This window comes from Solea senegalensis, linkage group LG11, assembly GCF_019176455.1.
Source record: "Solea senegalensis isolate Sse05_10M linkage group LG11, IFAPA_SoseM_1, whole genome shotgun sequence".
Taxonomy (NCBI): domain Eukaryota; kingdom Metazoa; phylum Chordata; class Actinopteri; order Pleuronectiformes; family Soleidae; genus Solea; species Solea senegalensis.
This window is the reverse complement of record NC_058031.1, coordinates 15,078,529-15,094,725: the sequence shown is the minus strand read 5'-3', so window position 1 is coordinate 15,094,725 and position 16,197 is coordinate 15,078,529. Positions and strand designations below refer to the sequence as shown.

General features: G+C 38.7%; 1 protein-coding gene and 2 long non-coding RNA genes across 3 annotated transcripts in view; all 3 read left to right on the top strand.

Moving 5' to 3' along the window:
• Nucleotides 1-1,049: 1,049 nt before the first annotated feature.
• LOC122777421 lies at nt 1,050-2,588 on the top strand. The gene is made up of 2 exons (XR_006361325.1): nt 1,050-1,529; nt 2,304-2,588. It is a non-coding gene; the product is annotated as an uncharacterized LOC122777421 (long non-coding RNA).
• Nucleotides 2,589-4,565: 1,977 nt separating this feature from the next.
• Nucleotides 4,566-7,090, top strand: LOC122777418 (chymotrypsin-like elastase family member 2A). The gene is made up of 8 exons (XM_044038652.1): nt 4,566-4,651; nt 4,790-4,878; nt 4,972-5,069; nt 5,322-5,444; nt 5,527-5,663; nt 6,308-6,453; nt 6,589-6,741; nt 7,000-7,090. Exons 1-8 carry the CDS (start codon nt 4,615-4,617, stop codon nt 7,015-7,017), a joined length of 801 nt encoding a protein of 266 aa, XP_043894587.1. The 5' UTR covers nt 4,566-4,614; the 3' UTR covers nt 7,018-7,090.
• Nucleotides 7,091-8,447: 1,357 nt separating this feature from the next.
• Nucleotides 8,448-16,197, top strand: part of LOC122777423 — a 50,451-nt gene continuing 42,701 nt past the window's right edge. Inside the window, exons 1-2 of the long non-coding RNA XR_006361327.1 lie at nt 8,448-8,500; nt 9,569-9,680. This is a non-coding gene — a long non-coding RNA (uncharacterized LOC122777423). The remainder of the gene's footprint in view (nt 8,501-9,568; nt 9,681-16,197) is intronic.

Here is a 16,197-nt window from a genome sequence, read left to right as displayed (position 1 = left end):
AGCTGGACACTCACTCTCTCTTTAAGTAATTTATCTTTAACCTATTAGAATACAAGTAAAAAACCAAAACTCTCCAATCGCCTATCTCCTTTCTTCTGCGAAACTGCTCATCATGTGGTTTTGAACACCAATTAAACAAAGGATAGTAGCAACCATAAAATGTAATTAAGAACAAAATATTTCATTTCATTTGTGGTTGAAAATTGTATTTATTATAATATACACGTAGATGCTTTCTTCTCCAAAGACGGTCCTCTCAGTTTTAAACTCACTTTCAATCAAAAAACAGAACGGAAAATATGATCAAACATATATATATATATACATATATGTATACGTAAATGCACAACAATCTTAAAACGGACAAAATAAATAGCAAACTTCATAAACCACTGACTTTGGCATTGTTTTCTGATAATATTTCAGTGACTAAATGAATCTCATGTTGAGAATAGGGACTCACTGTAGAGGCGACCTCATCCGGCGACAAATCTATGTCCTTGGACAACAGTGACATTCTAGCTGATGATGAAGGGGTTCCACGTCTCGTTCCCGTGAACACAGCGCCCTCCTCTGTCTCTACCAGGTAATGCTTCCCCATGGCAACTCTGTACACCTTGCCTTTGCTGGAAATTCACAAACAGAGAAACACGAGGCAGCAACCTGTGAAGGTCAAAGATAATTCTGTTGGAACAAAGTCCTCATACAAAGCCATTTAATCTTCTGGTAAGTTGGAATCTTTCAAAACTAAGTGAAGAAATGTTGTAGAAGATTCTGAAATACGGTAATTTACCCATCAGCTATAGATCTGAAGTAATATCCCAGAATGAGTTACTGCTATTCTACCTTTAGTTAAAATACACAAGAAACAAACTGTACCTGATGGAGGGAGCAGCAGTGAGGCCCCACAGGTGAGAGCTAATGGTTCTTCCACAGGTGTGTCTCCACTGACCTTGTCTGTTATAAAAAATTATATAAATATATTTCCTCACCATTTTACACTTTTTGCCAATTTGTAATTAATTTAACCATATTTTATTGATTTATTTTCAACCATTCTCATTGGTTTATTATCATTTTTTTGAAGAAGTCGATTCCTTAATTGTCTGTAAAACTTGTTTAACCTGCTAAGGCCAGTTGTGTGGCCTGACATCTTCCCCTCCAACCACCCTAGTCAGCACAGGAGGGAAGGAGGGCAGGGCACATCACACCACACCACAGGCTGAGGGAACAAATACAACACACGACAATTAATGTGCACACAACTTTGTCAAGAAACCTGCAATAACAGGTGAACAATGTTGGCCATGACAGTGATGTTTAAAGATCCCTTCCACCAGCAACAACACGAGCAAGAACCCCAAACTTCATTATGTCTGTTTGTCCACATCTTTCAGTTATGCAACCTTCAGGAATGGTGCCAAACTTTGCCTTCTGAACACAAGGGTGGAGATAAAACATCATCAAAATATAACGGAAATGAACTGGACTATGAGACCAAGGTGTCCTGGACTTATTTTGTTGAAAGAGTGAGCAAAATTAAGGATTTCTCTCTCTTATCCATGAAAATTCAGTCTGAAATATCACAATAGACAAAATGTTGCAATATGAAGATTCTCCACAAACTGAATTAATTTATCACAATTATGTAGAATGCTAACACATCAGAGTATTACATGATATATGTACATGATTTGAACATATATCATTTCTTATGTTCTATAATATTATTTGCCACTCATCCCATGGAGTAGGATTAATTCGAATCAATAACTTGCTATTAATTTAAGATAAATGCATCAATTACCCATATATTGTGCATAACACTGTATAACATTGTACATTTGTCTGAGCCACTCCGGTTTACCGTGAGACATCTGTGAGTTTCACACACACACAGGGTGAGGTGGTAGATGGGTATTTGGGGATATCTTTCATTACTTATCTGCAAGTCTGTTGACTTATTTTCCTGACTGCACTTTCCAGTCCGTGCTGAAGATGTTATGCAACATATCTGAACTCTTCGGATGTCTATTTGAGCATTACATAAGAAGGAGTCGGTCTCCCCAAATCAGACTTCAGACAAGAAGTTTGTGATCCATGACCATTTTATGTGGCGTAACCTTGTCTGTAAATGGATATAGAGCACTGAGTCTAGTACATTTTTAACACTAGTCAAATTATTAATTATTGTCCACCTTCCCCCCGCCATCACCAGGGTGACGGGGGTTTTTGAGTTCTTGTTTGCATTATGTCTTTCATTTTCAATGGTCATGGACATGTTTGTCCTTGTTACCTTTCAGAGAGACTCTGGTGGAACCCTGAGTTGTCAAAACCCTGATGGCTCCTGCTCCTCCTCTCCTCCATCGACTGGATCAACAATGTACGTGGATAAATGTTGACGAGTGAAATGTTTGTCCAAATTATTTGTTTTGTCTCCAGGTGACAAAACTCAAATGTTTAGTGTCTTTAGATAGGGTCACCTGCTCTTTACAGGCTCTTTACAATCCAGTCATCTAAAACAGTCTTTTACATGGCTTAGCACAGTAATAATCATTCTGAATGTGGATTTTAACAGTAATTACAAATCAGACTTGTCTTTATGTTTTTATGTCTTTTTTTTGTATCATTGTTACACTTGACCTTCAAATAAAGAAATCATTTTCTAATAATGTCTCCTTGCTCTTTTTTTGTGTTGGAAACAAATGTTCTGTTGTTGAAAATGCCTTGTGGACTGATATAACTTGAATTGTGATTATTTATTATCATTTATATTTATTGTCAATATCAAACATTTCATTCCTAATAGATCAATTGCTAGTGAATAAAACTTGACTTGACAGTTGTCAGGATCAAGAGCAACATGCTATCGACAGAGACAATGAATATCCAGTGAGAGATGAGTGTGCGTCCACACAATAAGTTCACACACAGACAAAATAGGAAGCAGCAATGTTTAAGCTCCAAGAGCCTTTCAAGAGAGTGGATTTACAGAGGAAATACATTTCATGTGGAAATATAGTGAGATTATTAACCCATCAGTTTAAAATCTGCTGGATAATAACTGCTGTTGCAGGACTTGGCCACTTGGTCTTGGCAAACTTCTTGAATCAAGACACAAATCCACAATCTACAATAATTGAATCACCTCACGATTCAACACTTGTGATTAACACCAGGTCAGTGAATACTGTGAGAACAGAGTTCACAGAAAGATCCTTACCACAAACCACAACCTTCATCATGCCCGTATATTCCACATTTTTACTAAAACTCACTCGAACAGTATATATTTTATTGTTATGCAACCATGAAGACTCTTTGACACTAATAGGACCCCAAAATGGCCAGGAATTAATATGTATACAAGGCCATGGTCAAAGTGTCCTCGAGTTATAGACAATTTTGGGACTTGTTTATTGAACAAGTCAGCAGAATGAGGGGTTTTATTTCTTCATATTAATATGATTTCCATTTGAAAGAAAAAAAATTGCCTTCAGCAGCTTAAGAGCTCATGAAAACACTTTTTTTCCCAGTGACTGTAGGAAAATGAAAGTCAATAATTAATATTACAAAATATTCCCATAAGGCTGTCCATAGCTTTAATGCCTTGTGGATTTTTGCTGTTCTGTATAGTTTATAAATAGCCGGCTATCACTGGCACAGTTACAGAAATGTTTATTAAGGTGTATTGTCGATGTAAAATGTGTTTTCATAGGTTTGCAGATTATAAAATTGTTGATGAGTTTAAATACCTGTGGTCAACCATCCACAGCAATGGATAGTGAAGAAGAGAGGTGAAGAAGAGAGTGCAGGCAGGGTGGAGGAAGGTCTACATATTAGCACATTTCGAGGGACAGGGGTGAACAGTAAAGTAAGAAAGACAAGGTTGAGATGATTCAGTCACATGCAGAGGAAAGATAGTGATTATACTGGACAAAGGATGTTAAAGCTGCTGGGCGGTTAGATCAGCAGTTTTTTCCTTGATGTCCCCCTTGCTTGTGTCAAAGACGAATAAACAGCAGCTGTGGGTTTTTGTTCCTAATCTCGCAGTGTATATGGATAAAAACCGGTCCTGTGCGTCCCTAAAATTCAAAACCAAGGTGACTCTTGAAATATTTTTCAATTTATATGTAAATGATTAATTATTTAAAGGTGATTTAAAAATGGATTTGAATTTGGGTGATACCAAGTTTTGGTTATCCAATCAATTTTAAAAACCACATAACCTCAGAGCAGACAAAGCTCTGCGCCCCCATGTGATCTCTTGGAAACAGGTTAAAAATCATGGCTCCAGATCCCCGAGTAAAAATGATGTATTTGCACATTGAAAACTTGGATTTTACTATGAATTTCTTTGATCGTTTAAGACAAATGAGTGGATCATTTTCAAATAAACGTACAGTGACCAGACCCACTCCGCTTTCTGTGAGACATCTGTGATGTTCACACACAACTTGAGGTGTATTTGGGGGTTATCTGTTGTTTCTTATCGCCAAGGCTTTTTTTCCTGGCTGCAAAAGTTACGCAACGAGTGTGAGCTCTTCAAACATTCATCAGAGCGCTATATAAGAAAGAGCAGATCTCCCCAAACTTCCGTTGAAGACAGTCACCATGAAGTTTGTGATCTTGGCTTTGTTTGTTGCTGGTGGTAAGCTCTAAAGTCTCTGCCTCGTAATTTACAGCGTTTAACATCATTTGACAATTGATTTTTTTAAAGTGCTGCTGATGTCAAGATTTGCTGTGCAATAACTTGATGCTTAATAAATAAATCACTATGTTCTCTCAGCCTACGGGTGCGGCCTGCCCACCTTCGCCCCCATCATCACCAGGGTGGTCGGTGGAGATGATGTCCGTGAGAACAGCTGGCCCTGGCAGGTAATCTTTATAAAAATCTTGTTTTCATCATGTCCTTTGGTCCATTCCCAACAGTCATAAAGTATTGTCACTGTTGTTGTTTGCTCTCCTCAGGTTTCTCTGCAGTACAAGAGTGGTTCCAACTTCTACCACACTTGCGGTGGAACTCTGATCTCCAGCCAGTGGGTCCTCACTGCTGCTCACTGCATTGGGTACGACTTAAAAAGATTCCGAAATATGGAGGAAGTTTAGAAAGAGTAATGTAATGTAAAGCAAATGTAGCTCAAAGTGCTTCATGGGATAAAAACATAATGAAACGAAACATACCAACCCAAACCATCTCAACCAACATTGCTGCTATAATGCATTAAAGTCAGGTAGTCGGAATAGAACAGTCATTCTGGATAACATGTTTGTGAATAGATTTTTGCCTTACTTATTTATTTGCTTATGTGGCCAAGCAGAAGCCGCACCTACAGAGTCTACCTTGGAAAACATAATCTGAAGGACAACAGCGAGGCTGGTTCCATCGCCATCAGTCCCGCCAAGATCGTCGTCCATAACAATTGGGACTCTTATAGAATCCGGTAAGGGTCACATATAATAATGCCACATTGTATGATGTCCAATTCTTTTTTTGTAAATGTTGTATTTATGTTCACGCCGCAGTAACGACATTGCCCTGATCAAGCTGGCAACTCCCGTCACCATCTCTGACGCCATCATGCCTGCCTGCCTTCCCGACTCTGGTGAAGAGCTGGAGCATGGAGCTCCATGCTACGTTACTGGCTGGGGACGTCTCTGGAGTAAGTTATCGAAAAATTCAAATAACGTCTGTCATTATTTAAATATCAAGACAAAATTCATTTTCATTAATCATCAGCTGATATCGCACTACCCATTAATGAACACAACTTAAGAGTCGCCTTACTTAGATGCTTTTATTTTGTCTCGGCCTCATATAGTTATGTGACTTTAATGGAATACTTTAGCGATCTGCATTTAGCTTTGTATTACATAGAATAAAAAATTGTGCTTCCCATCCTCAGTTTCCCCTGAGTTGAGAAATATCTTCATTCTTTTCTTTGTTACGTGCCCACCAGTGACACTTGGTCCCGTTCCCCTACGAGTGGGTCTAAAAAGTGTGGAATTAGCATTGCATTTTCAAGCCACGGACCAAGTGTCACTAGTGGGCACGTAACAAAAAAAAAGAATGAAGATATTTCTCCACTCGGGAAACAGGTTGGGAAGCACAATTTTTCAAAAATACTACCCCTATTCTAGTAATACTACGCTAAATGCAAATCAGTGAAGTATTCCTTTAACAGCTCATACAACACAATGACAACTACTATATTCTACTTTGAACCTCAAAACCTTCTGATTTTTGGAAAGATTCACTGAGCAGAATGCATGTAGTTTTGGAATAAGACCCTGTTCTCCTCTAAAGCTGGAGGTCCTATTGCCGACATCCTGCAGCAGGCTCTCCTCCCTGTGGTTGGCCACTCCACCTGCAGCAAGTATGACTGGTGGGGCAGCCTGGTCACCCGCAGCATGGTCTGTGCTGGAGGAGATGGACAGCTGGCTAGCTGCAATGTGAGTCTGATTCATTTTATTCAACACGCTTCTGTAATGTTTCTATGTTGTGTTGCTCAACTAATGCTGTTTTACTAAAAAAATCATTTGTTTATTGCCCTGGCTAAAATCACATTTGTCCCCGTGTTGTTTCAGGGAGACTCTGGTGGTCCTCTGAACTGTCAAAACCCCGATGGCTCCTGGTCAGTTACTGGCGTGGTGAGCTTCGGCTCCAGCATGGGCTGCAATTACCCCAAGAAGCCCTCTGTCTTCACCAAGGTCAGCGCCTACATCGCCTGGATCAACAACGTAAGTGCAACACAATCAAACAGAGAAATACTAGTCTAAAGGAAAGAACCTGCTGTTTACCACACAAATTAAAGAATGACCTGAAATTACTGCTGGTCATAAGTCTGAGAAATGTCTTTCATGTTGAAATTCTTCACTACCACAGTGGTAATTATCTCACTTTTTAATATAAACCTTCTTGGCAGCTCATAAGTAGTAGTGCTAATAGGTAGATGGTGATGTGTCCTATTTAAAATTGTGTTGTTGTTTTTTCTCCAGGTGATGGCATCAAACTAAACAATCTTGGACTAATTTGTGTCATCGTCAGCCACTGCACTTGACCATCAAATAAAGTTGTGCCTAATACGCAGTAGTCTCCTCTGTTAATGTTTTCTCAAGTTCAGTAAATAGAAATGTAAATATTAATTGCTTACATGTAAATGCACTAGTCGGGGTGATTTTGAGCAGTATTCATAAGCCAATGTGAGTCTGAAACATTTCGCATGCACCACATAAACATAGAAGTTGTGGTTGTGGCTAAGAGGAATAAGATTTAACTGCCATCTGACGCAGTAACAACTGTACCGTTTCCTGTGTGGTCTGCTGAACATCATGGCCAAAGACAGACGGAAGCTACAAAATGTGAGCTGTCACAGACCATCGATGTCTTTCCTGATATGCAATGACTCACATTAAGGCCAGAAATTATTTATTTAACTTATTTTATTTCCCTCATGATAGTCATCACATTAAACGTGTGTCTCATCAAGTGTATCACAGTCTCCAGTCTGCTGTGTTTGTTATCACACCTCTTGCACTTACAAGTCACATTATACCAGCCTAAGTTAAAACTCTTTTTGCAAGCCTACAGTATATGCATCAATATACAAAGTTTTATATTGTACAAAGACACATACTACTGAATGTTATTTTTTTCTGATTGTTATCATCACATGTTTAGATAAATGTATATTATTCAGCTTTGTTGTCCACTTTCAAAAGTACATAAACAAAGCTTATTCTAAGACCATGAAACCCAAAAGATTTTTTTTTTGAAAGTGATTATGCAATTATACAAACATACATATCATGACTCACTTAGACTACTGTAATACACTCTATGTAGTCTATGTTGGGCTTTAAAAATAATTTTTTGAATGTCTTCATGGTATTTGTCCAACCTGCTTTAGCCATACTCTCCCTCACGCTCTGTCACTGCCCCCAAACTGTGGAATGTTTGTGCCTTTACACATCAGGCAGGTTGACTCACTTCCTGTTTTTAAGTGCTGGCTTTTAACTCAGTTTGAGATATTGCCTTTTTCTGTTTTTATTACTCTTTTTACTTTTGTTTTTGTCCTTATGTCTATGTACAGCACTTTGGCCAACTGTGTTGTTTTTAAAGTGCTTTATAAATAAAGTTGGATTGGATTGGAACTAACTCACCTTTAAGAACAACAAAACCCAAGACATTTTTTGAATGTTCAAAGGAAATTAAAACGATAAAGAAATCATTACCTCCATCTGAATAAAGAATTGGAAGTCAAGGTAAAGTTTTAGAAGTCAAACTGTGTAGATACAGTCATTTCTTTTAGTTTTGTGAGGGAACCAAAGGAATTAAACGTCTTGCAATTCCGAGTGTGTCCACTAAGGGAAAACTGCCGCTGTTCCAGAGAAACAGTTCAGAGACTGTTGTCGTAGAAGAAGCTGAGCGAGCACACCTGTGTCTGCACCACCTGAACCTGAACCATCTATTAGCAACAGGAGATGTCTTGCCCTCCCGGTATGTGCGTTTATTGTTTGTTATTTCACAGAAGTTCACAGAAAACAACCCCGCTGCCTGTGATAACAACAAGTTGTTGGGCTAAGCTTGTTGCAATTTGGTTAACTTCAAGCTTCAGTCACAGTTTGTATTTTGAAGAGATTTAACAGACTTGCATTAGCACTAGCTTAGCTTAACTTTGGTCACGTGCAGAGGAGGGACAGTGATTATAGTGGACAAGGGTGTTTGAAAAGAGGAAGACAGGAGGACATTTGGTTTACAGAAGAGGACAGGTAGGACAAAATGGAGGCAAACCCGAAAGAGGAAAAATAATCATCAGCTGAACTAATAGTTGTTGTGTTCTGCAGTGGGTTAATATTATTTTATAAAGCAGGAGATGTGTTTCTAGTTCATGTAGCTTCATTAATGTAGAGATGAGTCATTTGATTGGTTCATATTCAATACATCATAACTAAGTGACCAGTTCAGAAACTTATTTTCAGAGTAAATACAACAGCATTAATAAAAGTAGATGTTCGATGCAGCCCTAGTGTATATTTGGTATGATTTTTTTACCAAATGTGGTACACAATGACCTCCAGGTGGACATATTCACTCACTCGCCGCTTTATTAGGTACACAAGGCTCCTGATGATAAAGTATTGGGAGTGAGTCTTGTGCTGCTGTAGCCCAGTTGGTTGGACATGCTGTGCTTTCACACACAGTCTAGTGTGTACCATGGCTGTAATTATTTCAGTTTTTGTTGTAATTTAACAGTTGTCTTTGTGTCATTCTGAAGTGAACTCGTCTAAACATTCTCCTCTGATATCAACAATGCATTATTGCTTTTTTGGACCACTCTGTTAACTCTTGAGATGGTCAAGTGTGAACTGAAAATATCACTAACCCAACAACCATGCTGTATTCAAAGTCACCTAAATCACCTGTCTTTACAGTATGTCTACATACCTGAAAGCATTGAGTCATGTAATAGACTAATATTTTAGTAAACAAGCATGTCAACAGATGTAGCTGTGAGTGTGGAGAAAAAAAACAGTTGATTTCCTTTTTCACACATCGTTGCAACAGGTCTTATTCAATATGATGTTTCTCCATGTACCTCTGGATTGCACACCTGGTGGATTCCCTCCTGCTGCAGCATTCTGCAATGATCCCAAAGGCTCAAATCATCTTTTACCTTGTAAGTACAATTGTGATGAGGGGCAGCTGTGGGGGCTAAATGCTGTGGGTATCGCTTGTTCACATGCCACTGTAGTGATGATCGAAACAGACAAAGGCTGCATTTACACAACTCTCGATGCCCGAGTCTGATATGCTGCCTTTTATCTGATTTGTATTTTTTTTTGTCTTTCTAAATTGACGCATATTTGATATCCACATTTACACTGGTTAACATTTGAGGAAACAAACCACAGGGTGGGCAGGGTAACTGACCTGAACGTGGTTATTAATCGTATTAATTATTGGTATGAATCCACTGGTTTGACCTCTCATCCTCCATTGCACAGGTTGAAAGAGTCATGCGATCATTGATAAGTAGATGTGTATTTACTTCATTCACCACCATCCTATAGTAAGGGAGCACAAGTCACATTGACAGGGAAATATCAGATATGTCTGTTTACATTGTAGGTGTAAATGCACACATCTGATTTATTTCCACATAGAATTGAGGCCTGATTCTGATCTGACGATATCTGATGCAGTGTAAATTCAGACAAAAATAAGCATTTGGGGTTTAGGATGCATTAACCTGTATCAAATGAGCACCTGGAATCAGTGCATCGCCTATGTAACTGTTTTGATCCATAGTTTAGGTGCCCCTTTTTGTGCATTCAGAGTAGTAGTTGTATTTTAACGATAAAATTAGGTCAGAAAAGAGACTGTTTGAAGAGCTTTGCAGTGAGCTTTTTATTAGCAATTAGCAGAATTATCACAACCTGCCTTTCTGTTCTTAAAGTTTAAGTTCTGTTAATAGTCTGCTGTATATATATTTTTTTCAGGTCCAAACTATATTTTTGCTAACTTCAAAAAAAAGTATTTTTCATTAATTTGATTTCATACTGATCTAGAAGATCTGTAGTTAGTGCAGAAAAAATGTTGGGTTACATTTTCAGTGCCACACCAGTTCTTCATTCTTCCACAAATCATACAAACAGGGGAAGTCACTTATTAACCCATGTATTTCAGTTTACATTGGGATTGTAAATCAGACATTCTCACTATGTAAAACTTAAATAACAAAGGGTGGTTGATGTTTGACAGTAGCTTAGTATAAGAAGAGATTCACTGATTGCTAACTTAAAATTATATACTGTATGTTACATCTACAGATGCGACACACTGATGTATATTATGCCAGCGAAGAGTGCACTGTGAAATGTGGAGCTGAAACAATTACTCAATTAATCGAACAATAATCAATTACTAAATTAATCGTTAAGTATTTTGATAATCGTAAAACTATATATAACTATTATAAATATATAATATATATAAGTTCTTCAGTTCAGTTCCTTGCTCCATATAACAAAGAAATCATTAAAAGTGAATCATTTTGGTTTGTGGACAAAACAAGACATTTGAGAATATCATCAAACAATGATCAACATTTTTTTTTTTTAACGTTTTCTGATATTTTATGGCCCAAGAGATTGCTCGATTAATCCTGAAAATAATCGACAGATTAATCGACTCTGAAAATACTTGTTAGTTGCAGGTCTAGTGAAATGCAACACTCGTCTTTGATATGAAATGAAAAGCGCCTGCAGGTTTGTCCTCAATTGGACCTAATTAACTTGTTCTCTTGTTAACATAATAGAGGAGCACACTAGGCAGATATGCAGGTCAGCGATGGGTACTCTTTGTTACAACCTCAATTACTGTCCTGTCTTGTACCTGGAGGAATCTCATTTAAAACCATGATGTGACAAATCACCCATAACACTTCTCCTTTTCTCTTGCTCCCAAGGCTAATTTTCATGTCAACTACCATTTGAAATACAGGAAAACTAGTCAATCAGTTAAATAAGCAACCTCATCTTCGATCTCTCCTCGGCCAGCATTCACATTTTCAGATAAGGTGACCTACCTCTAAGATGATTTTGGGCAAGATCAGAAGTTAACTATGCCACTCACCATTAATATACAATGCATAATTAGCTCACTTAGTTGTTCTACATGCAATTGGCATGCAGAGGTGAAGCTAAATGAATTAACTGCCCATTGTGAAAGGACTTCAACAAATTTAAATCCAATTAATTATTTGCTATGCTGCCAGAAAAGTGAATCATGATGTTTTTCAACGACAAATGACAACCAAAACTGCCCCAAAAGGCCATCTTTCACTGATTTGAAGGAGCATTTAGAATTTTTTTTTATTATTTATATCAAGTATTTATGAAAACAGAATATTTACCACACGTAAACGGACCATGTCATGTTTGTGATGAGATGAATGTGGCAAATGGGGAATTAACATGACAAATAACATGTGGCGACTAAAGCCACTGAGTATTTGTTGGTTAAGATAAAACTAATTTGAATGCGTTTGTTCTCGACACATTATATTCATGCTCTGGACACATATTTGTATATTCATAGGCTGTCATTGGACAGATGCCACGAAACGGGTAAAACTGTGATTGGTTTTGTTTTTTTGTTGACGTTCAGTACTGGATAACATGTATATTACTCTTTCGACATGGTATATTACTCTTTAAGTATTTGTAATTCTCTTTAATTCCTTATTGAACATTCATAAGGCAGGTTACACAGATCACACAAACCCATTTTTTTTATTTTACAGTCAAAGTTACTTACAGACAGCAATAAAATAAATCTACTACGAGGAAATATTCAGAATTTGTTCACTGTAGGGGAAGGGGGTTATAATTTATGGCAAATATTTAATTGATGTGCGCACTACACCCTGTTTATGGTGTGAAATCCACTTTTGTGCTGTTTTTTGTTGTTGCTTATTTCATTCATATGTTATTGTTTGCATGTCTGTTTGCACTACTACAACCTTACACTTCGCATGAGTTGTCATTGTATCTGAAAATGTTCCTCTTTCACCACAAGATGGCGACACATGACTATTTTGTAGCCCTCACTCAGGCAGATGCTCCTGTGTTACAGGCTAAACGGAAACTGACACTGGAGTGCAAGTTAGTTGAGAAGCATTTAGTGAAATGCGGCACATTATCTAAAATGATAACACCTGCGGGGATTAGGCAAATTGGACACTCCAAATTAACCATAGTTGTGAGAGTAAATGATGTGGCCCTGCGATGGACTGATGACCTGTCCAGGGTGTACCCACCTTTCGCCCTATGTCAGCTGGGGTTGGCACCAGCCCCCCCACGACCCTCAACTGCAGGATAAAGTGGTAGACAATGAATGAATGAGTGAATGATAACACCTGAATTTGGATACATACTTTCACAGTGAATTATTTTATTATGACACAACACAGCACCAGCTCTTAAGAAGAATACCTGTGTTCTTACTGGCATTATTGTCTGTATAAAATGACATATGAATAAAACCGGGTTGTATAGATTTGAGTCCATTTCATTTAGTCAGTAAGATAATGACTACATTACCTAACAATGTTATAAGCTGTATTAAACTGAACTCAGCTGAAAAATGCTGCATGGATCAACACAAGGCTAATATTTCCTGACATTAGTTTATGGTTCACTTCAATCCCATGCAGTACTGAATGTGTGATGCTGACATGAAAATGATTTATTTTTTCGAGGAAAAAAAGAAAACAAAATCTGCATTGTCTTTGATAAGAAACAGCCTTTGTTGCAGCAATTGCTGGCAGAGCCTCAGACACCAGCAGGTGTGAGGTTTCCAGCATGCACCAAAGCAGTAATCTTTAACAAATGTAACCTCTCAGCCTCTTCTGTGCTGTGATGAGATGTTTTTGGCACTCTGAAGAATTCCTGGATGGCGCTCTCTGACTCGGCTTTGACCTCTGTCCATCTGTTTTCATGTCCAGGGTTAGAGGGCTACTGAATGCTATACATGTTGTTGGCCTTAGGGTGTGAGAAGATGGATGCTGTGATGGACTGTGAGGGTAGACATATGGCCTGAGCATGGATCTATTCCAAGTTCATGCAGAGTCGGAACTGTATGCGCTACTCTGTGCCACCTCAGTATGAGTCAGGGCTTGTTGGCTGTTGCGGCCTGTTGCTGGGAAATGGAGTTTGAACATAACACAGGCAGGGGAGAAGCTGTTAAGTGGCCCTTCTATACCGGCTCTGTCATTGCATACGACCAGTGTTTAGCACCACTCTGGTTCTCATGAACATGATTTTAAGTGTGCCAAGCGACAACCGCACTGACTTCATGCCAGGCGTCCTTTAACTTGCCCATAGCCTTTCACTTTGCACTCCAGGGTGTGCTAATCACCTCCTTCAAATACGGCCATGAGATCCCAGTCACATCTTGTTGTAAAAGACATGTCCAAATGAAAGGATCTACAGGTGTGATGTCGGCATGGTTACATTAAACATATTCATTTGACACCCTCTTGACTTTGTCCACACTTCCAAAAACAGGTTAGCGTTTGAGATGCCATTGTTACAGCTCAGTTTCATTTGCTTCCATGTAATTCCACTTTCTTTTTATTTCTTGATTCATTGTTGGTTTTATTAAGTGCTCTACTCGTATGTCTACACTTTTATTAGTTTCAGGGCTGTGCACAAGTCATGTGACATGCCTTTTATTACTTGAATCAAATGTTCTGTCTGTCATAAGCCTGGATTTGGTAATATTGTGTGGTATTTTAGCAAGAGCTGGTAATGCAGTGGATAATGGACATGCAGAAGTAGCAATTAGCAGTATTGAAAATACAAGCATTGGCTTTTTTTTTTAAGTACAGGAGGGCAATTCACTATTAAAATGTTATCGTCTAGGATGAAAATTGTACATTCATCGACACTGGCTTACTGCTCTTGCTGATGTCATCATCAACCCGTGTGTGTCTGTATGCGCACTGAGGCAGACTCTTCCCGTGTGGGCATCAGGGGACAAAGTAGCCTTTATGCACTGTGGTGAGCTCTAAGGCAGAAACATTGTTGAGCAGTAAAACATTCTGTAACTAAAACCACATGTTCCAGAGTGGAGGACAGGCAAACATAGGCAGCCTCCACAGCTCCATGTCAGGAGTTGGTGGCCGAGGGGCTCGTTTTTTGACCGCGATGCAACACTCTCATTCAATATTGTGCATTTTTTGTGTATGAGGAATCTAGAACAGATCGTCTTGGACAAAACTGCAGTAGGAAATAGGCATGTAAGATTGACCTGACACAATTTAAATACAACTGAACTTGTTGGCTGCCCTGAATCATTTTTAAATTTGTTCAGCAGATCATTAACGAAGTGCAAAAGACAATTATCGACTGGTGTCACTCCTTGATAGTAATACATGGCCTTTCAATACCTTTGAAACATGTCAAACAATTAAAGTTGAAGATGTGATCTTAAGGGCCAATTGCTTGTTGGAGGTTTTAATCCCATGTGGCTGGAGGATGATCACGCAGCAGGTAGAGGGTTTAGATAACATTATGTTATTTCTAAACATATCAAGTGCAATTGTTGATATTACTAGACCCAAAGAGTAAAGTCAAATAAAATGTAATATTTTCAGTGGGTGACCGTTATCAGGCAATTGTATTTTCTTAATGTGGCTGTCGTATTTGGAAAACTTGCCAGGTGTTTTCCCTCAAAAGTTGTGTGCAGGCTGGAGGTGCTGATGCTGTTCTGTGTTTGGTTTCCATTCTTCTACCAGTTCAGTGATATTTTACAATTCCCCCTTAGAGCTCTTACCGGCTGTGCACTGTGGTAATTAGCAAATCGGTAGGAGTTAATTTTTTTTAATTGATTCCCCACCCAGATCATGAGGCGCTCTATCTTGAATCGCTGTAGCCTGCCTCCTGCTCTGTAGGAGGTCAGCAATAATTAAAGGGACAGTGTGCCACGTTAGCCATGCATGAAGTCAAGCCGGTAACAGAATTTAGATCAGTCAGCCCTCAAGGTTAAGTATGAACCCTTGACCCTGACCTAGTGATCCCATTTCCCCTTTCCCCTTTATGCTCATTCTACCTGTTTTACTAAGTTGAACGTCCGCCCACTTTCCAGAAAAAAATACCAAACAGCCTCGTTTTGTTGCTGTCTCTCTCTGGGTCAGTGTTTCTGTGTATCTTTGTCTTAAAATTAATATCGTTTTCCATTCTCAGCATTTTGATTCTTACCAACTAACCAGTTATCAGGAATTCAATCCTTGCCTGTACAACATGTTCTTCAAATTGTTTTTGGTGAAAAAAGTAGCAAAGTATCCACAAACCATTGCTGTAATTAATTAGTATTTGTTTAATATTTGTCTCTAACAGCTTCAAACTTGTAATGGTTTCTTTTGAAGTTTTGGAGCTGTGTGTCAGGGGCCATGTCTATGTTATTGCAGATCCTCTGAGAGCCCATTGTTTGGAGACCTCACAGGTTCCTCCTAATCTAATTGGCCACGGATGTCCCGGCTCAGGACCTTTCTCCATGCTCTGGGGATTGACAGAGCTGTTTAGGGCTTGAAAAGTCACTTGTCCAAATACAGCCTTGTTTCATTACAGGAGGGGGTATGCTTGTGTATTGCTGCCCCCCCAATTAAATGCCAGTCTAACTCTTTTCAG